Raw genomic sequence first — 22,155 nt, 5'->3', positions numbered from 1 at the left:
CATTGTAGCTGTTTCATCCTCAGGCTCTTGCCTCCTGCTGCCATGGGCTCCTGCTAAGCCTTGTCCTGCTGTGGGATGCCGCAGGGATGGCCCCGCGCTCCCAGGGTGTCTCCAGGACTCCCTGCAGAGAGGGGTGCAGGGATCTCCTCTCCTTCCCCATCCACCCTCCAACTGCCTGTTCCCTCCTGGCTCTGAGCCAGCCTGTCCACATGGCACCTCCGAAATGCCACTTATGCCTCTGCCGTGGGCTGCCCCAGCTCAGCTACTAGCCTGGTGTGGTCCCTTGGATGGCACAAAATGTCCTGTGTGTTCTGGAACCTCAAGGCCATGTGCTCCCTGGCACCCTGGTGCTTCTCCCGTAATCCCGGCACAGGGATGCCAGGCTGTGTGCTGTGGCCGTGCCAGGCCTGGTGCAGGAAGCCTGGGGCAAGTCGGGGGGACCCCGGCCACCCTCCTCGCAGCCCTGGCTAGCACCGGGGCCACTGAACCATCCTTCCTCTGGCCCAGCTGCTTCCTCCATCCCAGCCCTGCATCCTGTCTGTCCCGGGACCGGCTCGGGGGTCTCCCCCAGCCCACCTTAACGCAGCAGCACAGCGGGGCGACCTGCCCTTCCAAAACCCTGTTTGCTCCGGGCCGGGGAAGCGGCCTTAAACCGGGGCCGCTCGGGTGGGGGGGTGGGGGTCTCGGAGCCGGGCCGGCCCCATCCCGCCCCGGTGCCAAGGCAACGGCGGCGGGAGGCGGCGCGGCGGCAGGAGGCAGGCGCGGCTCCGCTCCGCACCGCACCGGGGCATGCGCCCGCCCGGGGCCCCGCCGCGGCGGCCCGGTCAGCGGGAGCCCGAGCGCGGAGCGCGGGGCCCGGCCAGGTCGGTGGCCACGGGCGGCGGCGGCGGGGCCGCGGCCGGTGCGTGTGCGCGCTCCCCGCCCGCAGCCGGGGGGAGGCGGGAGCGCGGCCCTCCTTCCTCATTTTGGGGCTGAGAAGAGTGATTTCCTTCGCCAGCTGCGATTCTGCTTTTTTGCTGGGGTTTTGGGGTTTTTTTTTAAAAAAAAAACACCAAAAAGCAAAAGCAAAGCCCGGAGCCGGAGCCGCGCTCTGAAGCCGCTCGAATCTCTGCTTCCCAGGAAGAACCGACGATGGAGCCGGTCGCCCGCGGCCCCGGCCGGGTCGCCTGGCCACTCACCTGCCTGCTGCTGCTCGCCCTGCGTGGCTGCCCAGGTAAGCCATGGCCGCGACCTCCCGCCCTCCTCCTCTGCTGGGCTTCGGCTTGGTTTTTTAATTGTTTATCCCCCCCTCGCTCGCCCCCCCCTTTCCCCTCCATCCCTGTCTCCTCTCCCCGCTGCCCCTCGGCCGCGCACCCCCTGAACGCGGCACGGTGCCGCCTGGCCGCGCGCTTGGCTTTGACCTTTCCATGGGATGACCTAGAGCGTGGCGACGGCAGAGCGGGAGCGGGGCCCTCGCTCGGCTGCTCCTTTGGGAGCAAACTTCAAGGCAGACGTGTTTCCCCTTTCCAGCGAGGCGAGGGAATTAGGCGGGGGCATGAAGAGGCATGTTGTTTCCACCCATTTGCTGGCACCCCCTGCCAGCTATGCGAGAGGCAATTCTCTGCACGCAGCCGAAATTCCCACTCGGAGGCTGCCCGGAGACGGGAAGAATGGCAGAGCGGGGCAAGGGGCGGCTCTGGCGAGGGCTGCCTGCCTCCTCTGCCAGCGATTTGTTTTTCATGCCACCCCCCTGCTTTACCCCCTGACCATATGCAGTTCTTGCTGCTCTACCCGACTGTTGAGCACCAAAGCAGGGGGATTGCACCATCCTCCCAGGCACCTCCAGCCACCCAGCCCTGCTGCGAGCACCAGCCCGGGGTCACCTCAGGCCCCCCAGGTTCCCCAGCCCTCCCTGGGGCTCGTGGCTCCACTGGTCCCTTGTAAAAGCGTTGGAACGCGGCACGAGAAGGGATGATCGGGGCGAGTGCTGCTCCCTGGCTGTTTCCCTTCCCTCATTAGCAGTGGGAAGTTTCTCGCCCCACCAGGAACGAAGCCCTGTGGTGGCTGCTGCTTTCAAGGATGTTTCCTTTCTAGGATGTTTCGTTTCAGTGCTCTTCAGCTCAGGTGATACTGCTGAGGAATCACTCTCCTTCCTGCCCGGTGCTGTCGGTGCCTCCCGGGAGGGACGGGGCTTTTTGTGCAAACCTCCTGGGGCAACAGCAATGCACCTTCAGGAGCTTCTTGCTTCTGAGCTTTTTGCCTGGTCTGTCCAAATTTCACACTTTCCAGCCAGATCCCACTGGGAATAACCGGGCTCAGGCTCCCATGCGGGTGAAACGCCATCCCGCAGTGGGGAAAACTGGGCTCTTCCAGGCCCGTTGGAAATATTTCCCACCGAAGCTTTACTTGGGCAGAGAGTTGAGCGCAAACTTGATCAGAAAGCAAATGCTTTCGGCACAACACTCCTTGCTTTGAGTTGCCTGATCACAACTGAGAAGTGTTGGCCCCAAGCTGAAAACTCCCAGTTGCTGAACGCCAAGAAGGCTTTGGCGGCGAGCGCAGCTTCTCAGTGAGCCGCTGTGATTTCCCACCGCGAGAAAACGGCTCGAGCAAAGCTCTTGAGTTTAATTAAACGTGGTCTTGGAGTAAGAACCCCCGTTTTTCCAAGCCAGCCATAGAGAAAGAACCATCCTGGGGCAGAAAGCCCTGGGTTGCGAGGTGGTGTGCGTCCCTGATTTCAGGTGCAAGTATGCAGATTATTTTATTTTATTTTATTTTTTTCCATCTGGCGCAGACCCTGCGGCGAACCCCTCCTGGGCCACGGCTCAAACTAAGCCTCGACTCCCAAAGAGTTGGCCCAAGCTCCCGCTGCCGGAGGGTGGCTGCTCCAGCAGCGCTTCTGCAGGAGCAAGGGGGAAGAGGGGATGTCCTGCAGGAGATCTTCCTGTAGGGCAAAGAGCAGCGAGGTGCTGGGAAGCCAAGTTGCAGAGCGCGGTTGCAAAACCTGCGCCGTGCGGAACCCTCCCGCGCGGGCGTTTCTCAACGCAGGGTTTCAGCTGTGCTTCCTGGAGCTCCTCTGCAGAGGAAATCTGTTTGCTCGTGGGGCTCTGGCTTTCGAGCTGAATTTCTGCTGATGCTGTAGGAGTGAAGCTCACGAACGGAGCCACCATTTGTGTCATCCGAGGTGTCCTCTGATGTCACGTATGTAAAATATAACCTTTACTATAACCATCCCTGGGGTCTGCAGAGCGCCCGACAGCTATCCCCGGCTCTCTCTTCTTGTCTTCCCCCAAACTGCAGATTCCAGGCCCTTTTTAGAGGCAGCACCTGTTATTTCCCCCTGCGGGCAGCCCCGCTGCAGGTGAAATTCCAGCAGGATTATTTTGGGGCTTCTCTTGCCCGTTGCTTCAGCGGGTGACCGTGGGGCTCTGGATGCCGGTGACCAGCTGCACGTTGCTTCTGGAGCAGGCGGCCCTCCCCTCGCCATCCCAGGGCTCCTTACCCGGCTCCTTCAGAAGAAAAAAAAAAAAAAAAAAAATCTATTTTTACCAGGAAGAATCCAAGCAGCCTCTCCTGAATTAAACCCCGGCCTCTTGCAATCTGTTCGGTATCAAATACTTCAAAAGATGGAATACAGAGAAAAAAAAAAAAAAAAATATGTGTCACCAAGATGGAAAACTTGCACCGCAGCGGGAGAGCCGGGGATTATTTTGCTCTCAAATTAAACCAAATTACGGGAGGGAGGCTGTGCCAGACCAGGCGCAGCACGACGCTGGTGCTCGTGCCTCTTCCCTGGGCTGGGAATGCTCCGGGTCCACGTTATGAGGGTGCTCCCACCTACGTGGGAGCTGTCAGGTGATGATTTTCAGGCCTCTAAAGCCCTTTGCTAATTCCAGAGTGTAGGACAGAGCAGATTACAGGGTCAGAGCACCTAAACTCCCCTTGATGTCGGTGGTGGAAGGATTGAGAAACCAGTGTCGTCGTCTGGCCCCGTGAACGTGCAGGCGGGACGCGGGTCTGCGCTGCACCCGTGCGTGCGGTGAGAAATCGTGGTGCATCCCATGTGTTTGCAGCACCAAGACACCCCCCCCCAGCATCCTGGGCCTCGTGCACAAGCGTGTCGTGAGTGCATGGGGCTCACACGCGCTGCTGGCAAACGCCTGCTGGGATGGGGCTCGGCCGGGCTGCTGGCCCCACTGTGCCACGTGGCTGGCACCCCGAAAGGGGAAGGAGGAGAGATGTCTTCTGCTGGCTACAAGGAGAAGCTGCATTTGGGGGGCAGGGAGGAAAGGAGCTTCAGTGGAAACTTTGCGTTTTCTAACTTGCATATTCTGGGGTTTTCTACCAACTTCCCCTTTGCGTTTTCCCATGGCGGGGGGGAGGGACGTGGCTCTGCGTGCTGCTGCTGGAGCTGGAGGGTGTTTCTGAGCACGCAGTGGGTCAGGTTGGTCCTGGTGTGGGGTGGTTGGGTGCAGGGTGGCAGGTGGAGAAGTTGGGTGGTCTGACCAGGACTCGGGGCCAGGAGGTGTGAGCGGGTCTCGTTAAGGCAACGTGGTGTTAACGTGGTGTGTCCTGGCTGGAGCTCAGGTGTGATGGATCTGCCAACCCTGAACGTGGGGGTCTGAAGTGCACTGGTTCTGAAAGTCTCTAGAGCAGCGTGGTGGCTCGCAACAGAACATAGAGAAAAATACCCAAAAGCCCCATTTTAGTCCTATCTGAGAGGCTACCAAGAGCCACACAGTGTTTTCTGCGGTGACCATGAGCTGCCAGCGAAGCCTCCTGGCAGGCGGCACTGGCGGCAGCACGAAGCCCTTTGTTCCCTGGCTGCTCCCGGGGAGCAGTGGCTCCGTTGGAAGAGCCCTGCGTGGCAGCAGCACCTCTGGCCTAGCCCTGGCACTGCCCACAGTGCCCGTCCTGCCCGCAGTGCCCATCCTGCCCACAGAGCCCTCGGCTCAGCGGTGCCAGGCGCACGGAGCCCGGCTGCAAACGTGGGCTCTGGGAGAGGCGGCCCCTCGGTGCTTTGGTGGATTCTGCTCTGAGATCCCATCGCTGCAACCAGGAAACGTGCTGGGCGGTTGAGCAATGCCCCTGCTGCTCCGGGACCCCGAAGTAGGCGCTTCCCCCCAGCTCCCTCTGCTCTGGCGCGGTGTGTGCTTCGCCGGGAGCTGGGCAGATGGAGAGAGGGAGGATGGAGGGGATGCGGTGGGCTGGGGCAGGCTGGGCTGTGCGGGGCAGCGCTGGCACCTCCGAGCAGGGCAGCGCTCCTGGGCATGGGGGACCCTCGAGGGGACATGGGGTAAGGTGGCACAGCCCAGTGGAAGCTGCTTTTAGACAAGGTTGCAGAGGGGATCCGTGTTGATCAGGGGGCACAGAGCTGCTGTGGCGGGGAGGGGGCCGGGGTTTTGTGCTGTGGGTGGCTGAGGGGGCTGGGTCCTCGTGCCCAGAGCAGCCCGGTCCCCTCCCGGTGTCACATCCCTGTGTGGGGGCTTGGCAAGAGGCAGATGATGCTTCTGCGCTTTCAAACTTCCTCTACACGTCGCAACCGCTTCTTGTGCAAGGCCCGGGGGCAGCAGGCGATGGAGAAGCTCCAGAGGTGCTGCGGTGGTGGAGCTGCGCGTGCCCTGCGTCACCGTCACCGCCGTGCCCTGCACGCGGGGTGCACAAGCCCCCACCGAGGACGGGGGCTCTGCTCCCCCAGGTCGGGGTGTCACCCCAGAAACATGGGCTCAACGAGCAGAAGCCCAGACCGCCGCTGCTCGGGCAGAAGATGGAGGCTCAGCCTGGATCGTGCACTCAGATGTGGCACAAACCAGGTTTCCATCCTTCCACGCTCATCCTCTGGGACGAGCTTGTCTCGGTGTTGAGTGCTGCTACCGTGTCAGCTTTGCCGTGGCTTTGAAGGGAAACTGAGGCCCGAAGCTTTCGGCTGCGTCAGGCGGTGCTGGGGATGTGGCGGACTGACACCCTGGGTGAAAAGCCTTTAACTTGAGGAATCCGGAGAAATTGTGCTCCTGGTAACTGTGGCCGTTGAGACCGAGGAATTGCACAGACAGTGAGAGCATCTGTGGGGACATCCAATCCTGCTGGAAGTCAGAAGGGATCAACAGCTGCCAAAACTCCTCTTCCAGCCCTGTGGGAGCAGCCGTGGCCAGGAGAGGTCAGAGCAGCTCCTCCGACAGCGGGTCCTCCCGGGAGCGTCCAGCCGAGGATTCTGTCCCCCCTGCGGGAGGGCTGTGGGGGTACCAGGGGCAACCTTGTTGCTGCCCTGGGTTTTTCTGGTGCAGAAGTTGTGGGGTGCAGCCAACAAGGCTGGTCTGTACGCTCCTGGCACTGCAGCAGGAGTGACCTGCCCAAACACGACGGTGCCTGCAGGACCGTGGCAGCGTTTCCATGTGCCACTCGCCAGCTCCGGGACTGCGGCGGTGCCTGGCCCCTGGGTCAGCCGGAGGATTTAGGTGCTTCTCCCACCTCTCCCATGTTGCTTAAAACGTTCCTTTAAGCCATGACCTGTATTGAAACCTCATTCAATTCAGTGGCTATGGCTGTGTTGGCATGGCAAGCGTTGCCAGGATTAACCCTTTGAGGGGCTGCGGGGCGGCTTTCTCTGCTGCTGCTCCGTTTTTAGGGAGCGGGGGGCAGCGGCATTGCTGGTTCCCGTGGGGCTGAGCCAGTCCTGGTGCATCACACCTGCATGGCAGCGAGCTCAGACCCCCCGGCCCTGCCAGCGCTGGCTGCGGGTCCACCCAAGGTGGGTTCTGTCATTGCCTGCCCGCAGGGAGAACCATAAAATCCCCAAGTGGTTTGGGTTGGGAGGGACCTTAAAGAGCAGAGCAGAGCCCCTGCGGATTTCCTGGAGACGCTGGGAATTTCTCCCTGCCTGACCACGCGTGCGGAAGGGTGCCTGGCACCCGTGGGTGCGTAGGCGGGTGGGGGGGGTGGCTTGGCAAGGCAGATTTGTGTTTGTGCAGCAAGGTGCAATGTGGTCAGTGGGAATAAGAAGTGTCATTATCGCGATACCATGACGGGGACGGCTCTCCTCCGTCAGTGACGGGCAGGAACGGTGGCTGCCCGGCTGGCACCAGCTCGGGGCTCCGCTGGGATGCATCGGGGCTTGGGTTCAATGCACAGATGGGACGGATTCGGTGCAGAAAACGTGGCATCGCATCCGTGGCTGCGAGGGGAGCTGGCTCTTTGGAGCGCCTTGTGCTTTGTGCCCTCGGTGCCTCCCGACGGACGCAGGTGGAGGCAGCGTGGTGTGGCCGGTGTGGGCAGCTGGGGTTTGCTGGCTGGTTTAGCCCTGCGAAGCACTGCATGCGATCATCTAGTGAAGCTCCGGCCGGCACCGCCGCCGAGACATGCGGGCAGGGGTCTGCGCCCACTGCCATAACGGAAGCTTGTCGCCAGGCTCCCCAGCGCTGGCACAGCCCTGGCACCCCTGGTCCCTGCTTGCCAGAGCTCTGTGCTCAGCCCATCCCGAGGGCAGGTGGGGAACTGGGCCGGGAGTGCGGTGCCAGAGGAGACTTGGTCTTTTTTTTTCCCCAGGTGTGAGTGCCCAGGTGGGTCGGGACTTCGAGCTGCAGCAGCCCCAGGACAAGGTGTCGGTGACAGCGGGAGAGATGCTCAACCTGACCTGCATAGCGTCCTCTGACAGGCCCATCGGCCCCGTGAGGTGGCTGAAGGGCTGGGGCAGTGGGAACGAGACCGTTTATGCCCAGACGGGCTCCTTCCCCCGCGTGACGAGGGCAGCGGACGGGTCCAACACAGACTTCAGCATCCGCATCAGGGATGTCGGACCCGAGGATGCCGGCACCTATTACTGTGTGAAGTTCAACAAATCACTGAGCGGTGATGAGGTGTTTCGGCATGGGAACGGCACGGTGGTGTCCGTACTTGGTGAGTGGGGCTCCCAGAGCAGCTCCCGGTGGGAACCAGCCCTGCCGGGCACAGCCCAGCCCAGCCCAGCCCAGCAGGCTCTGCTTGGGGCAAGCAGGGATGGAGAAGGGGCTCGGGTGCTCGCCCCAGGCGAGGGTCCCTTGGGCCCTCTGCAGGCACATCTGTGCCCCCACCCAAGACCCCAGGGCTGGGCAGGGGTGGCAGAGCCTGATCTGACGGCCCCACGCTTCTCCCCACAGCCAAACCCACCACTCCGGTCATGTCCGGGCCCGGCCGCAGAGCGGGGCCGGGACAATCGGTGTCTGTCACCTGCACGGCCGGAGGGTTCTTCCCCAAAGACATTGCCGTGAAATGGTCCAAGGACGGGGCCCCGATCACGGCTCAGCAGCCCCAGGTCACCCCAGAGCGGACAAAATCCTCCTACAACATGTCGAGCACCGTGACGATGACGCTGCAGGAGAACGACGTCCGCTCGCGGCTCACCTGCGAGGTGCAGCACCCCACGCTGACGGCCCCACTGAACGGCACGTACCAGCTCAGCCAGGCCCTGCGAGGTGAGGGCTGGGGGGACCAGCGCTCGGGGTGTCCAGCTCCTGTGGGGCTGGGAGTCCTGGGGTGGGGACAGGGCACCCCGCAGGCAGCGGAGCCGGGGGAACCAGGCACCAGGTGCTGCCTCTCTTCCCAGTTCCCCCCAGAGTCTGTGTGGATGCTGACCCACCGCGCCCCGTCGAGGTGAACAAGACCGTGAACTTCACCTGCCACGTGAAGGGGTTTTACCCGGGAGAAGTGGCCGTCACCTGGCTGGAGAATGGGATGGAGATGAACGTGGAGAGCATCTCCCGGCCATCGGAGACCCCCTGGGGCTTGTTCGAGCTGAGGAGCCTGGTGCAGGTCAAAGCGACGGAGGAGAAGAACGGGTCCGTGTTCACCTGCCAAGTGGTGCACGATGCCCAGGACCCCGTCAACGCGACGGCCACCCTGTGGATTGCTGCCCCAACCGAGAACGGACAGAAGGACCTGTCCCAGATGGTTAACGGTGCGTGAGAGCCACTGGGATGCCATCCCTGCCAGGGAGGCTAAAAGATGTCACCCCCCTGGGAAAGCTCCAAGTCCCACAAGAATCTGGTTCAAGGACACAAAATCTCTGTGCTGGGGGGCTGGGAGTGTGATGCTGGCAGGTACCGAGGCATCATCCTCGGTGCTTCGGGTGTCACCAGGCCGACCCCAGCTGCAGAGGCTCAGCTGGAACCAGTGACCAGGTGTTTTCCATTCGTGTTTCAGGCAGTTTGTCCCTCATCTATATCGTGGTGGGAGTCGTCTGCACCGTCCTGGCGCTGCTGGTGGCTGCGATTCTGTACCTCATCCGGGCAAAGCAGAGCAAGGGTAAGGAATCGGAGCGCGTGGCAGGGCAGCGGCTGCTCCCCACCCCCTTCTCTCTCTCGAGCATCAGTGCTCGGGCACCGAATTCACGGCTGCAGCTCCTGCCCGCAGGGGAGCCCGGAGCGGAGCTCACCGGGATGTTTGCAGGCTGCTGCAGGGAAAGCTCTGCCTGGGTGCCGCTGCGTGCCAACGCCTGCCAGGAGCAGGGTCAAACGTGCTTCTTGTTCCTTGTGTCTAAAATGTCTGGCACTCCCCCTGCACCTCCTGCCCTCTGCCAGGAGCAGCCCTGCAGGAAACGGAGTGAAACTGCAGAAAACTGCAAAAACTGCGGCCACTTGCCTCTGGGAAAACGTGTGTGTCGGCTCTGGCCACCGCCTCTGCGTGTGGGCTCGTGTGCCGGGGGCGGTGCGGGCACTTACCAAGTTTCCTGAACTATTTCTTTCCTAAACTATTTCTCTCCCAGCAGGTAAAAGCTCCCCGTCTGCTCGGTAAGTGCACATCTCCTCCAGTGCCCGAGGAACGCGTGGGCGGTCCGAGCTGGGCACCTCCAGCCTGCGAACGGGGGCCACTGGGATCAGGACGGAGCTGGATCCCCAAAAGCTTGTGCAGGGAGGGGCAGGGGCACAGGCTCTGCTGATCCCGGGGGCTGCGGTTCGGCCCCCGCCGTGATCCTGTCCCCAAACACTTGACGTTTGGTGAGGCTGAACGAGTGGGTGGGAGGTGGGTCCCCAGCCTGCAGAGATGTAGCTGGACCAGCCCGTGGGCAAATGCCCACAGGTGAGGACTCATCCTGCTCGGGGCTGCTGCAAGGACCTCGTTCTGCTTCCGAACCCCCAGCTGCTCCGTCACTAGGGAAGAGGCAACGGGGCACGTGGTCGATCTGACTTGTGTTGTTCCCTGTTTCAGGTTACATGAGCCAGAGAAGAGCAGTGAGGCCACCACCCAGGTGGGTGCTGACAGCCCCGGGACCGGGGAGGGAGGGCAGCCGGAGGCTGTGGGAGCTGAGGGTGGTGGTTCCTGCATGAAACATCTTGGTGTCTCCAGTGGAGGGTGGTGGTTCCCCTGCGAAACATCTCAATGTCTCCACACTGTGGCTGGAGAGGGAGAGGGAGAAGAAGCTGCCCCGGGGATGGGGTAGCTGCTTCTCAGCATCTTTCTGCCTTTGCCCTCTCTCCTCCTCCTCCTCCCAGGCAAGTCTGGGTTTGTGCTGCCTGGAGAACCAGCTGTGCGATAGCCAGCCAGGCTATTTGCAGAGTTATTTTTTGCATTTGGTGACGCAGTTACGAGCAAAGTCGTGATCAGCAGCAATCTGTCCGTCCCACCCAGCCTCCGCCAGCTCCGGCGTGGGCATCGCTGGGCACGTCGGCCCCTGCCTGTCCCTACCGGGACGGGGGTGACGGGGTGGCTGCAGTGGCAGCTCTTGAATCACGGTGGTGGCTCTGAATCCTGCAGCAGTGGCCAGTGGTTTGCAGACATCGCATTGCCGTGGGATCGTCCCGGACAGCTGCTGGCATCGCTCCCTCTGTACCAAGCAGAGACGGAGCTATCCCGGGCCGAGCTGCAGCAGGATTGGCATCAGCGTGGGGCTTCGGGGTGGGCACAGGGGGCTCCTCGCTCATCCTCCCAGAGGAGGAACTCTTGGGTGTCTCACGCAGGAATCCGACCCCAACAACCTGACCTACGCGGACCTGAACTTCGACCGAGAGAGGAAGACGCTCCGGCGGATGGTGGAGATGAGCCAGCAGTCGGAATACGCCTGCATCCAGGGCAGCCAGCCGCCCGCCGGCGACGACAACCTCACCTACGCCGACCTGGACATGGTGCACCTCAGCAAGGCGCCCAAGCGGCCGGCCCCGTGCCCGGAGGAGGCCGGCTCCGAGTACGCCAGCGTCCAGATCCCGAGGAAGTGAGCAGGGCTGCCGCGGCTGCCGGGAACCCCCTCCCGCGCCTCCCCGGCAGGATTTTGGGAGCGCCGGGAGTGATGCGAAGATGCGCTGCGGTGCCCGTGTTTTGGGGTGGAAACGCAGCCTGTGTTACCGGGGGGGGGTCAGCTCCCAGGCAGAGACTTGATTTTTGGAGCCAACTTGGTCCTGAGGCTGCCGGCTCCAACCGTGGGGATCCCGGCTCGGCCCCGGTGTGCCAGCTTTGCCCATGGGCAGGTTGGCCAGTGGAGCAGCAGCTCCTGGGCTGCTCCAGCTGGGCTGTGGGGACAGGGACAATGCCTCCACGCCGGCTGTGCCCGTCCAGGCTCCACGGCATCCTGCAGCCGCCGCGACCCCGCGGAGATGAGCCGGGCCCCCCCCACGCTGCCTCTGGAGGGAGGTCTGTGCCGCCGGCGCCTGGAAAACAAACTCTGGCTTTAAAGGAAGGACCCGAGCGTCCGCCTCTCTCTTCCCAAGTGTCCCTTCTGCCGGACCTCGGTCTCGCACCACGGCCAATGATGCTGGGAAGGCTGGTGAGCCGAGCCCCCCACCGCAGGCTTGCCCCTATCCTGCCACCCAGGGGGGCTCTGGGTACAGCTCCCCAGCGCCGGGCATCTTCCTCCTCCTCCTCCTCCTCTGCACAGCCTTGCCCTGCTGGGCCCCCCCAGCGCTGCCCCGGGCTTGTACAAAGCGCGCAGCTCCGCGCTGGCCGGGCTGCAGGTGCCCCCACCAGCTCAGCTCCCCCCCCCCAGGAGCTCCCCGCAGGTACCGTGTAACATGTTTTGACTGTTTGCCATGTAACTGTTAATTTTTAGAGCTGAAACCCCGTGTTTTGTGTCGTACGTGGGTGTACTGCTGTGTACTTAACACTAGAATAAGATGTGCAAAACTAAGACCGAGGCTTCAGTGAAGACCCCTGAACTCCACAGAGTTTAACAGAGACTTCCTCGACCCCCCCAGCTCTGTTGGGGGGGCCAGGCAGGCTCCCCGCAGCCCACCCTGGGGACCAGTGTCTTCCATGTGCCCCCTCCCTGCACCACCGCACGGGGCCACCACCCTGCATTGGCTCCTGCAGCACCTGGGTGGCCGTGGAGCAGTGGGCACGCATGGGGCTGCCCCCCCAGCTGCTGGTGGGGGGCCGAGGGGGGGCCTGGTGACACTTTGGCAATGGTGTGACTGCTTGTACAGACTTTTTTTTTTTCTTTTTGCTTGCGAGATATTTTTATAATAAAAGTGAAAAGTCCTGTGCTGCTCCCGCACGGCAGGGTGGTCACCTTGTCACCTGCACGGGAGGTGCATGGCAGGGTGGGGGTCCGCGTGTCCTGCAGTGAGGAGGGGTCCTTCCCAGCCGAGGCAGCTGCTGCGATTCGCAAGGGAGGGTCCCCTGGGTGCTGCTGGGGTGAACGGGTGGCTCGGGTGGTCCCCTGCCCAGCACCCTGCACGCACCCGGGCTGGGCTGAGCACCCCTGCGCTGCCCTTGCTCGGCTGGGGGGTCCCTGCCTCCCCCAGGACATGGCTCCAGGGGCAGCAGCGATGGGGTGTGTGGGGTCCTACATCCCCCTTGGCACCCGCGGTGCATGCAGGGAGGGTACCACTGTGTGGGTGCCTGCAGGTCTCAGCTGGGCACCCATGGCCCCCCAGCCCTGGGCACCCATGACCCCCCCAGCCCACTCCCCCAGGCCCCAGCTTGGGGTGCGTGGGCCCCTCATGCCGAGGGCTTGATCTGCCCCACAGAAACCTGGACCATGGATGAAGGCGACGTTCAGCACCCGGCATGGCTTCGTTGGCATCTGCCTTTTATTGGCTGCGGGGGGAGCAGGGGCCGGGGTGTGGGTCCAACCCAGCCTGGGGGGTCATTCTGAGGAGGGGAAGCCCAGGGGGACCAGGTGGGTGCTGGGATGGGTGGGACACAGCGAGTGGCTCGGGGAGGGGGGTCGGGGTTGTGCACAGCCGCTGCCTGCCCTGGCGATGGTGCCGCGGTGTCAGCTCTGCCCGGCCACCTCTCCACGGCTGTGCTGGCCGCTTGGGCCATCTCCCAGCCCGGAGGGTCTCATCCTGCCCTGGCTCATCCTTCCCGGTGCTCAGAGGCCATGGCTGTGATGGTTTCCAGACCCTGCTGCGCTTCTGCAGCTGCAGGAGGGTGGAGGGTGCGTGGTCCCCCCTCGATTTGCCTGGGGGAGCCCCAGGGGTTGGACCCGCAGCCAGAGTGGGTGGAACTGGCCCCTGGATGCATGAAGTCCCTAAGGGATGGGCAGGTGAACCAGAGAGCGACAACTGGGGCTGGGGGCCTGGGGTGGCCTGGGGGATGAGGCAGGGATGACGCCCGCCACGCCAGGCTGGGCAGGGGACGGGGCTGGGGGGCACGGCGCAGTCCGGGCTGGCAGCGTGGGGACCGCGGTGCTGCCCGTCCCACACCCGGCTCTATAGGTCCGAGAGCTCCCCTGAGTAGGCGCTGGGGTCCTCGTCCGACCGCGTGGTCACCTTGAACTGCCGCCGCAGGAAGCCCCCGTAGCGCTTCTGATTGTCCCACTTGAGCTTGGGGCGGATGCGGCGCATGAAGCCGCCGTAACGCTTGTGCAGCTCCGCCAGCTCCTGCCCCTCGGCCCCGGCCCCCGTGGGCTCCTCGCCCCCGTTGCCCACCGGCCCCAGCCCCGGGTAGTCCTCGGGAGCCGCCCGCTCCCCCTCTTTGCGGCCGAAGCCCCCGAACTTCTTGCTGAGGCCACCCTTGCTGTGGGCGTTCTCGCGCAGCAGGGCCAGCAGCTTCCCCTTGGCCATCTTCTTCATGAAGCCCCCGTAGCGCTTGGCCGGTGCCAGCGGCAGCTCCCCGGGATCCAGCTCCTGCTCCAGCTCTGCCTCCTTCTCCGGCTCCCGCAGGGATGGGTCTGTCCCTTCGGCCAGGGCCACCAGCGGGACCAGGAGCGCCAGCGCCTTCCTGCACGTCTCCCACTCGGGGCCGGGCAGCGAGGAGCCCTGGCACTGCCGCAGGCACATCTGCAAGACAGCAGCCACAGCAGGGGCCCCACTGGCATCACCCCACTGCTCAGGGTGACCCCCCTGCCGCCTTCCTCCCACCCCAGGGGTGCCCCCACCCCAAGCCCAGGGGTCCGCACCTGCTGTGCTGCCAAGCTCAGCAAGGAGCTGAAGTGTACCAGTGCCCAGCACCCTGGGGTGCCCATGGCCACCACCCCCACTGTGCACTGTGCACTGGCACCCGCGATGCCCCCGCTGCTGTGAAGCCCCCCAGCTAACGGCTGCGCGGGGCCGGCACTCACCAGGGGCCGGATGCTGCTCTCGGTGCTGTGGGCCTGGGCTGTGCAGAGGGAGCACTGGGTTGCGCAGTCGGCGGATGCCACCGTGGCCAGGGAGAGGCAGAGCGCCAGCACCAGTGCCTGCCGTGCCATCTCACCCCGCAGCCGCTGCCTGCGGAGAGCAAGACAGCACAGAGCCCGTCACTCTCCCCATGCCAGCCCCGGGGAGCCCATCGCCACCCCGCTGGCACCCTTGGCACCGGGCACCTACCACCTGCACCTGTGCCCGTGACTCACCTCTGGGTGCTTCTTCTGGTCCCTGGCAGGGAGAGAACGGGACAGGAGTGACCCATGGGGATGCCGTGGGATGTGATCCCCTACCCCGGCTGCTGCTTGTCCCTTTGCTCAAGCCCCCAGTGATAGCCCGGTCCCCAGGGCCACCATCCCATCCCATCCCATCCCATCCCATCCCATCCCATCCCATCCCATCCCATCCCATCCCATCCCATCCCATCCCACCCCACCTCCTCCATCGCTCCTTCCATACCGTTGGAAAGAAAAGACTCTTTTTTCTTCAGTGTCGAGTTTCTCTGCAATATTCCGACGGCGGCGTGGCGTGGCGGGGATGAATCACCGGCTCTCCCCCTTGGCCTTGGGGAAGAAAAGCACCGCGATCGGAGCCGCTGGCAGAAAGGGGATGGGGGGTGCCATCATGCGGTACAGACTCGCCCCAGGTGCTGCACCCTGTGCCCGGGCAGCCCCCGCTCCCCTCCCTCTCACTGGGCTGGGCTGGTACAGCGGAGGGAGCTGGATTTCGGTGGAAGCCCTACCTGCAAGCCACGGTCACCGTCCTTCAGCCTGCGGGGAGCTGAGCCACAGCCTCTCTCCGCAGACAAAGCCAGGAGGGCTGAGTGCCCCATGCAATGGCTGAGAGAGGGGCTGTGCCAGCGGCAGTGCCCGGTGCCACTCCAGAACCCCCCCAGGGTGAGGCTGGAGGGGCTGGTGCTGGCCCCCACCGCAGTGCCACGGGACAGCGGTGCCACCGGGACCACGACAGCCCTGGGAGCGAGAGCCGACCCCAAAGGGGTGCGCTGGCAGCAGCACCCACCTTGGCTGCTTTTATCCGGGGTGGGAAGGCACGACCCAGAGGGATCCGTTACACATCAGTGACGCATGTTAGAGACTATTGTATTCTCCAGCAGGATCGGCTAATGTACTGTAATTGGCACTGATGAAGAAATGTTAATGCCACAGTATTAATTCATGCTAGATTAAAATTTAATTTGAATTATCTGCACCATCGTGTGTCAAGCTGTCTGCATTCCTCGGCTGCACCGCGCACTGGCTGCGGGCAGCCTGAGCGCATCCCCTCAGCTCGCCCCGGCAGAGCCGCAGGCACCGCGGCGGGCAGATGCCCAGGGTGGCACAGACACGGCGGGACCTCCGCCGGCCCTCACTGCTGAGCCACAGTGACGAACCCGTATTGCTGAGCCACCACCGAGACGGCACCCATGAGCGAGGGCTCAGCACTGCACAGGTAGGTGCCAGCTGCAGCACTGAGGGGAACGGAGCTCCCAAAAACAACCGCCGCTGCTTCCCAGCAGCCCCTCCAGGAAGCTTTTTCCCTGCTTTTTTCCAACCCGCTTCCCCTCCCTTGTCCCTGCCACGCTCTGGGTGCTGCCAGAGCAGTATGTGGGGATTGCACCAGCGATGTTCACCCCACGTGTGTCCAGCAGCTGGGGAACAAGCTGGAAGTGCAACCAGCAGCGCACAGCTCGGTCCTGTGGCATTTCGGACACGGTGTGTCCCATTCCCGTCACCCAGCACCTGGCCCTGTTGCAGGACCTCATGGCACTCGAGGGAGCTGCAGCTCTCCAGGGCACAGTGGGGCCAAGGACCCTCCATGCCCAGGCACCCTGGGACGTCTCACTGCCAATGTACCTTGTCTAGGCGATGCCACGGACAAGGGACTGGCAAAACTGGGGCAGAAAAAGGAGATAAAAACAAAGGGCTTTGGACAAAAGCAAAAAGCAGCAGCACATGAAGGGAGGAAGAAGAAAAGCAGAGTTAGAGCTCGATCCCATGTTACCTTGAGGAGCCCCGAGGCTCTGGAGCCATCCCTCCTGCAGAAACGCGACAGGATCGTGGCAGCACCTGGCAATGCCAGCGGTGGGTCCCTGCCGCCGCAGCCACCCTCCGCACATCCTACCTGTGTCAGGCATCTGCCGGGGTCCCCTCCTCCCCTGTCCTGTTTCCACGGGAGTTTTTGGTGCCCGGGCTTTGCTCATGTGCAGGAAAGCCCTGGGCTGTGTCCGTGCACCCCGGGGGCCGGTTACAGACTTGGCAGCCCAAGGAGGAACGGGGAATCGGGAGTGTGCGTGCCAGGCAGCACAGAGCCAATCCCCCCGGTACGATTAACCGGGGATTGTTTCTGGTGAGGGCTGTGAACAGCTCTCCTGGCTGAGCAGATCTCTCCTCCCACACAGGTCTAACTCAGGCAGGTTAGGACCCTGCAGAGATTTCTGGTGGAGAGGAAGCAGCACCTTCCAGCCGTTCTCTTCCTCACCTTTAAAACCAACCTGCAACGCCTTCAGGACAAGGCTTCTCAAAAAAGCCAATGACTTTTGGAACAGAATCACAGCAAAGCCCAGTGAACAGAAACCTCCCCCCATTCTCTCCCCCGGCTCCCTTTGCCCCTCCGAGCCCGGGTGTCCCCACTGCCAGGGTGGCAGACATGGCATCGGCATCAAAGCGGACCCCAGCGAAGCCCAGGACAGCAGTTCATGGGCTACGCAACCACTGGTGGGACACGTTTTTACCCACAGTCACTCCAGCTGTGCCCGCGTGAGGGAAGGGGAGCGGGACGGGGACCCTGGCAGCCCTACCTGCCGCTGCTGCCCGTCCCGCTGAGCACCCGCTTTGCCAAGTCAGGATGGGTGGCGGGTGGCGGGTGTCCCTCGGCGGGCGTCAGGCTGAGCCGGTCATCGGTGGTGGCGAGGCCACGCTGGCTGGTGGCCACGCTGGCTGGTGGCCCCGTGGCGATGCCCGGGTGCCCACCGGACTCACCGCCCGCCGCCTCCCGCCCCGCTTTTATGGCCACGGAGCCTCCTCCGGTGGCGGGGCCCGGCTGCGCTCGGCGCCGCGGAGCCAATCGGGGCGAGGGAAGCTGTGAATAATGAGCCCCGCAGCATCCTCGCCACCTCCCGAGCAGGCTCTCCCACCGTGCAGGGGCCTCCCCGCAGCCCCCCGGCCACCGAGGGGCACGTCCCGCTGCTGCACCGCCTCTGGCTGCCTCGCCCGGGGACCCCCGTCGGGGCCAGCCTCGGTCCTCGGGGCAGGAACGTGTGCCCCAAACACGGGAGGTGGCAGGGGACCGGGTCAGGGTCTGTCTCCCCCCGAAGCTGCGTGCCGGAGGAGTTTGGCTGCCGGGTATGCGAGTCCCCCCTGGGCATCAAATTCAAATCCTGCCCAGGAAGGAGTGGGGGTGAAGCCCCGACCCCCCACCCCGCTGCCCTGGCTGGGGAGAAGCATCATCCTCATGGTGATGCTGGGGAGAGGACTGAGCCTGTCCGAAGCAGCCAGGAAGGACAAGAGGGTCTTCACGCCCCGGGAAATGTTGGTTCCCCCCAGACCCACCCAGTCCAGCGAGAGTTGGGCAGCAAAGCCCTCGGAGGGAAACCCCCCCACCTCCACACCGTCAAGGATCGGACTCACCCGGCTTCCCCCCACCACCCGCTGCCCGTCCCCTCTCCTCCTGGGGACCAACCCAGAGAGATGAGCCAAAGGGGCAGGGAGAGCAGGGTGGGGGACACAGGGACCCCCCTCACCTTCCCTGCTCAGCCCTGATTCCTGCTCAAACATTTCTGAGCTCAATTTGGGGGTGAAGGATGGCAGTGCTGGAGCAATGCCAGGGCCCCCCCAAGCCCACCCACCACCATCCCCCTGCACCATGTCCTGACAGAGGTGAGGAGCTGGGGGTCCGGGGTGCAGACCCCACAGGGCCAGGCGAGGCCAGTCTGTCCCGTGCCCCGCAGCCCCGGCGGGTGCGAGCGCGTCCCACGCGCCGCCGGCAGCGCAGCCCGTCCTCTCGCCTTGAAGACGGAGCTATTTTTATCGGAGCTCAAGAGGGATGTTTCCCAGCAACCTGCCGTTCTCCCCAGCTCAAACACCAGCTGCCGGACGCGGTGCCCCCTTCTCAGCCCTCCTGGCACTGGCGAGGGGCGTAGTGCCCGGCAGAACTGCTGGGACCCTCCACGGGGCACACAGCAACCGCAGCCGGGTGAGCAGGGCAGCCTGTGCCAGCTGCCCATGGTCCCTGGTCCCTAAGGCTGGTGGCTGCTTCCACTACCACCCATGTTTGGGGTGCCAGGCTCTGCTCCCCAGCGAGCACGTGGGTGCCCACAGCTTTTGCTTGGAGGTGGATTTTAGCTCAGCTGGGCTGGGGCTGTACCTGACCGAGGGAGCAGAGCACGGGGTGGGGGCAAGGCAAGGGATGAGCATCCTGCATGTCCCCGGAGATGTTGTCCCCTGCGGGACCCAGCCCAGGGGGTTGCAGAGCTGAGCGAGGGGTGACGAAATTTAGGCCCCCGTGGGGGCACAGGCAGAGGGCAGACACGGACCCCCCCTCACCACGGTGAGCCGGGCTGTGCAGGCCAGAACAAAGCCGAGAAGAACAAAAAGCAGCTGCAAACCACCACAGACCCCCTCAGGTGGGGCTCAGCCAGGGGCTGCGGGCATCCCCCCCCGGCAGGTTTAACCCTTCCTGCCAGGATGAGCAGTCTCCCCGGTGCCACAGACACAGCGGGGAGGAGCATTTCCTAACACCAAAGTCATTCTTTCGATCAACCAGCCTTCCAAACCCGTGAAGCCCACCCCGAAAGGTCAGCCCCCCGGTTCAGCCTGCCCTTACAAACACAAATACCTCCGCCCAGGAGCCGCGTCTCCGGGTGAGAGCAAGAGCATCGCCCCAAAGGCCGGTGCCCACCCGGGGACCCCGGAGCGCGGAGGGGAACAGCGTGGCCACAGCTGCCGCCAGCTCCCCACCCTGAATGTGGACCTGCTTGCAGCAGCCCCCCAAGCCCACCAGCCTGGGGTGCAGTCGTCTCCCCATGCAGGGTAATTGCACCGGAGGGAGATGCACTTCTGGAGACGGAGCAAACCCCACGGGCACCGAGGGAAAAGTCGTTTGTAACAAGGCTCCTTCCGCAGGGCTGATCCTCTTTGCTCCGGGAGGGAGGTCGAGTCACTCCTGTCCCCGGAGCAGATGTGTCTTATTTTCGACATGTGCTGCAGATGGGCGAGAGGGTCCTCTCCAGGGCAGGTCATGGTCCGGGCAGGTGTTGGGGGTGCCAGGGTCCCCCCCCCGGAAAGGAGCTGGGAGCGAGCCCACCCACCAGCAAGTTTAACTAATATTCATCTGTCGCTTCCTAATGGGAAACTGTCTCTGAGTCACGCTGACATTTCCCTGGGACAATGGTAATTAAGCACCTGGGTGAGAGAAAAGTGCGGTAATAGAAAAGTTAAGTTTTCTGAACTACGTGAGAGAAAAGCGGGTTCTGCGAGGAGGGGGACGAGCGCGTGTGCCAGGCTCCCGCGAAAGCAGGTGGGAGTTAATGGCAGATAACGTCAGCCACGGCAGCGGCACAGCTCTGCCCCGACGCCCCCAGCCCAGACACGGCACCTCTGGCTCTGCAGCCTCGAGGGCACCCAGCTCCGCATCCCAGGATGGGGGTAAATTGTCCCTGCGGGTGGGACGAGCTCTGCCCACCACCTGGGCTGTGCCCGAGCAGTGGGACCACGACCCAGCACTGCCAGTGGGAGCATCCCATGGGAAGGCAGTCGCTCCGCTGCGGTTCCTCTGGCACTGCCACCTTTATCCTATTCAGTGGGACAGGGCTTTTCCAGAAACTCTTAACACGTTCCCGCTCTCCTGGCCCTAGAGCGATGCCAGGCTGCTGCGGGCAGGGCGGGAGGTGGCTGTTCTGCAGGGAGGTGTGGGCACGGGGCAGTAAGGGCTGCCTGTGGCTGCGGGGTGAGGGATGTGCCGGACTCATTTTGTGGGCCACCAGCAGCCCCACCAGCTCTGTGGGGAGAACCAAGGTGGGGGACACGGGACTAAGCCCAGGGATCTGCTCCCAACTGCCCACGGCAGCTGCGCAGCCTCCGATGGACTGCGACAGCACCGGAGCGAACCTCCTGGCATGATCTGGAGGCAGATGCCAGGCGGGCAGCGTGGAGCAGGGTGAGGTCATCACTGCGGGGGACGCAGCAGCGGGGAGAAGAGCGGCGTGGGACCAGGAGCCGATTCAGCCCCTGCCTGCGTCACGCCGCGGTGGCTCCAGGTCACCGCGCAGCCCAGGCGGGCACACGTGCGGGCACGCGGCGACCTCCCTGTGTGGGCAGCAGGTACAAGTGGCCACTCGATACCAGTAGAAAAAGCAGAGCCCACGTAAACGTGGCGAGTCACGCTGCTGCCATCGTCCCCGGTGCCGGCACGCGCAGTGTGGCACCAGGCGCACGCGGGCTGCAGGGTGGCCTCCCCGGCCCCCTGCCCGGGAGGTGAAGTGGCCCCATTTAAAACCAAACTGAGTTCAAACCACTCGCAGGAGCTGCAGCCCACGCTGTGCCACCGGGCCGCAGAGGGTCAGCCCCGCCGCGGGGGCCATCACCCACCCTGCACGCCAAGCCCGGGGTGCCGCTGGCACCGGGGGTCTCCGTCCCTCCCGGGGGGGGAGCAGTGTGACACAGTCGGGAGCTGCGTGACCGGAACGGCACGTGCCTCAGAAGTGAGACAAGAAACTGGTAATTTTTTGAGCTGCTCGGTTACCAGCTCCACAGATGCTCTCCTTGACCGCTGGCACGTGCCACTGTCACCCGCGCCGGCGGCAGGAAAACGTGGGGAGAAGCAACTGGAAAAAATCCAGTTCCGGGGTTTGATTGCCATTCCCCCCCACCTCGAGCCCACCGGGAGCGCAACGGTGGCGCACGAAGCCCCAAACCCCGGGAGCTGCTGGCTGCCCACCCCCAGCAGCACCAGGCCCAGCAGCCCAGCACCAGGATCAGACCCCCCCCCCACCCGGGGTGCACGGATGCTCGGGAATCCCCGGCCAGGGGGTGAGGAGCGGTTTGGGGACGGTACGCGGGACCCGCCCGGCCCCCAGGGCAGCGGGGCGATGCCCCCCGGGATCTCAGCGGCTTTCCCGGGGAACTTCCAGCTGGAAATCCCCCGGTGAGCCCCTGCGACGGGGGTCGGACCGCCCGCGGCAGGGTGAGCGCGGAGCCCGGGAGGGGCCCCCGAATGCTGCCGGGGCTCTCAAACCGCCCCCCGAGGCCCGTGCCCGCCCTTCCCGGTGCATCACCCCCTCCCGGTGCACCGGCCCCCCTGCGCCACCCAGCTACCGTCAGTGCACCGGACCCCTTCTCCCGCTGCACGGCCCCCGGGGCATCACCCCCACCCCGGTGCACTGACACCCCTCCCGGTGCACCGACCCTCCTCCCCGATGCACCGAGCAGGGCTGCACGGCCCCGCGGGTCACGGACGGTCCCGGTGCGGTGGGGGGAGGAGGGGGCGGGGGCGGGTCACCCCCGCCGTTACATAAGGGGTTACGTCAGGGCGCGCGGCCCCGCTCTTATCCCGCCGCCGCCCCACCCCGCCCGTTCACACGCCGCCGCGCAGCGCCCAGCCCGGAGCCCGCCGCCGCCGCCGCCCGAGGTGAGCCCCGCGGGCCCGCACC

General features: G+C 64.2%; 2 protein-coding genes across 3 annotated transcripts; one reads left to right on the top strand and one right to left on the bottom strand.

The window, feature by feature from the left end:
* Positions 1-1,125: 1,125 nt before the first annotated feature.
* On the top strand, positions 1,126-11,162 carry LOC104377547 (tyrosine-protein phosphatase non-receptor type substrate 1-like). 2 transcript variants are annotated; one of them, XM_086622838.1, is made up of 8 exons: positions 1,126-1,213; positions 7,522-7,872; positions 8,112-8,426; positions 8,558-8,908; positions 9,154-9,255; positions 9,719-9,740; positions 10,159-10,198; positions 10,908-11,162. In XM_086622838.1, exons 1-8 carry the CDS (start codon positions 1,132-1,134, stop codon positions 11,160-11,162), a joined length of 1,518 nt encoding a protein of 505 aa, XP_086478964.1. In that variant the 5' UTR covers positions 1,126-1,131. The 2 variants fall into 2 exon arrangements, with proteins under 2 accessions (XP_086478964.1, XP_086478963.1); XM_086622837.1 differs by having other exon boundaries at positions 1,132-1,213; positions 9,716-9,740.
* A 2,433-nt stretch (positions 11,163-13,595) lies between these two features.
* Positions 13,596-14,614, bottom strand: PDYN (prodynorphin). The gene is made up of 2 exons (XM_086623075.1): positions 14,447-14,614; positions 13,596-14,165 (listed from the first exon to the last, which is right to left on the bottom strand). Exons 1-2 carry the CDS (start codon positions 14,573-14,575, stop codon positions 13,596-13,598), a joined length of 699 nt encoding a protein of 232 aa, XP_086479201.1. The 5' UTR covers positions 14,576-14,614.
* Between the last annotated feature and the right edge of the window lie 7,541 nt (positions 14,615-22,155).

This window comes from Tauraco erythrolophus, chromosome 18 (assembly GCF_009769465.1).
Source record: "Tauraco erythrolophus isolate bTauEry1 chromosome 18, bTauEry1.pri, whole genome shotgun sequence".
Taxonomy (NCBI): Eukaryota; Metazoa; Chordata; class Aves; order Musophagiformes; family Musophagidae; genus Tauraco; species Tauraco erythrolophus.
This window is presented reverse-complemented; position numbering and strand designations above follow the sequence as displayed.

Coding starts and splice junctions, on each gene's coding strand:
- PDYN (XM_086623075.1), bottom strand. CDS start 14,575: ATGGCACGGCAGGCACTGGTGCTGGCGCTCTGCCTCTCCCTGGCCACG. Junction 14,166..14,446: donor AGAGCAGCATCCGGCCCCTG/GTGAGTGCCGGC, acceptor GCTGTCTTGCAG/ATGTGCCTGCGGCAGTGCCA.
- LOC104377547 (XM_086622837.1), top strand. CDS start 1,132: ATGGAGCCGGTCGCCCGCGGCCCCGGCCGGGTCGCCTGGCCACTCACC. Junction 7,873..8,111: donor CACGGTGGTGTCCGTACTTG/GTGAGTGGGGCT, acceptor TTCTCCCCACAG/CCAAACCCACCACTCCGGTC. Junction 9,741..10,158: donor AAAAGCTCCCCGTCTGCTCG/GTAAGTGCACAT, acceptor TCCCTGTTTCAG/GTTACATGAGCCAGAGAAGA.